General features: G+C 62.1%; 1 protein-coding gene across 1 annotated transcript in view; it reads left to right on the forward strand.

Annotated features, from left to right (window-relative positions):
- The window catches only part of LOC103914441 (scavenger receptor class F member 1-like), a 30,846-nt gene that overhangs the window by 3,499 nt on the left and 25,912 nt on the right, over positions 1 to 1,435 (forward strand). Inside the window, 1 exon segment of the mRNA XM_009321080.1 lies at positions 59 to 180. Coding sequence (XP_009319355.1) covers positions 59 to 180 — 122 coding nt within the window.

Consider the following 1,435-nt stretch of genomic DNA (forward strand, 5'->3'; position numbering starts at 1 on the left):
CCCAACCGCGGGGCGCGTGCCCCTGCCTCTCTGATGGGGCCGTCGCCTTCTCTTGTAGCTCCAGCCAGGACCCGGCAGCAGCCAAGAAGCCGCCGAGACGCTTGTGTGGGCGTTTCAGTCGGATTAGCATGAAGCTCCCTCGCATCCCCCTGCGCCGCCAGAAGTTACCCAAGGTCGTGGGTAAGGTGCTGGGGTTTGTGGAGGGGACAGAGAGCCAAACCCTGGGGGCTTTAGTCCTAGCGGGGCAGTGCACGTGACTCACAGCGTCCTTTCTAGCCCCAAACCCAGGGCGGTGAGCACGGCAGAGTGGAGATGGGGACACGTGGGTCCCCGGGACTGTCGTAACGCTTGGTGTGAGCTGCCTGGCTCACAGGAGCTCAGCCCTTTCTCAGTCTGCAGCTTCTGGATCTCAAAGCGCATCGTTTTGCTTTGTGAGGGCAGGTACCTGGTACCTGGAGCTGATCTGCAAAGGGAACCCTAAAATACAGCGAGGGCATCGAGACGTGACCGAGACCTCCAGAACAAATCCCTGGGCCGTGGGGTGAGACCTGGTGGGGTGACGGGCTGCGGCACTGCCAGCTGTCCGGGACGGGGATGTTCGGGGCAGGCAGGGTGAGTTCCTGCAGCAAGGTCGGGATGCCGGCAGCATTTCGGCAGTACCAGGTGACATCCCGCCACGGGGATGGGGACAGCCTCATAGCAGGGGCGAAGGCTTGTGCTGCTCGGCAAGGGATGAGCGGGCTATGGGAGCTCCTCCGGCTGCGGAGAAAGCCTCCCCTTGTGCCGCCGGCGGCTGCAGGGGAATTTTCCGGAAGCCTCCCCTTGCAGCTCTGCCAGCTCAATCCCAGCCCAGCACATCTGGCTTGGAGAGCCCGGGGGCTGCGTGTAATTATCCCACAGATAAAAGCACAAACGCAGCCCTACGTGGTGAAGTATCGCACAGGGAGAGGGGGAAATGGCTCAAAAGAGATTCCTCTCTCCCGGGGTGCCCGGACCCCCGCGATGTCCCCAAACAGCTGGGTCACCCATGGTGCTGTCCCAGCGGCGGTTCCTTGCCAGAGCATCCCCAGGGACCGCAGCGACGGTGGGCACGTCACAGGTTGCCTTGCATCAACACACGAAGCCGCTCGCTCCTGCGGCTGCAGATAATTGCTTGAAACCTCGGCCCCGGGAGGCTTCAAAACCAGAGAGCAAATAAAGAGAAGCCGCGTGTTTGTTTTTGGGTTGGGATGATTTTTATTTTTTTTAAAGATTCGGGGTCTTCGCCTGGCGTTGCGGGTGTTTTGGGGCTAGGTTGCCGATGGCCACAGCTGAATCCAGCCCTGCCATCATCCCCTGGCTCTGCATCCCGGTGCGATGTGCAAGCTGGTGCCCGGGACTGGCAGCAGCCCTGGCAGGTCCCTGACCCCCTGTGCCCTGGGCCCCCCCCTGCCCC

Source organism: Pygoscelis adeliae, unplaced genomic scaffold (assembly GCF_000699105.1).
Source record: "Pygoscelis adeliae isolate BGI_AS28 unplaced genomic scaffold, ASM69910v1 Scaffold403, whole genome shotgun sequence".
Taxonomy (NCBI): domain Eukaryota; kingdom Metazoa; phylum Chordata; class Aves; order Sphenisciformes; family Spheniscidae; genus Pygoscelis; species Pygoscelis adeliae.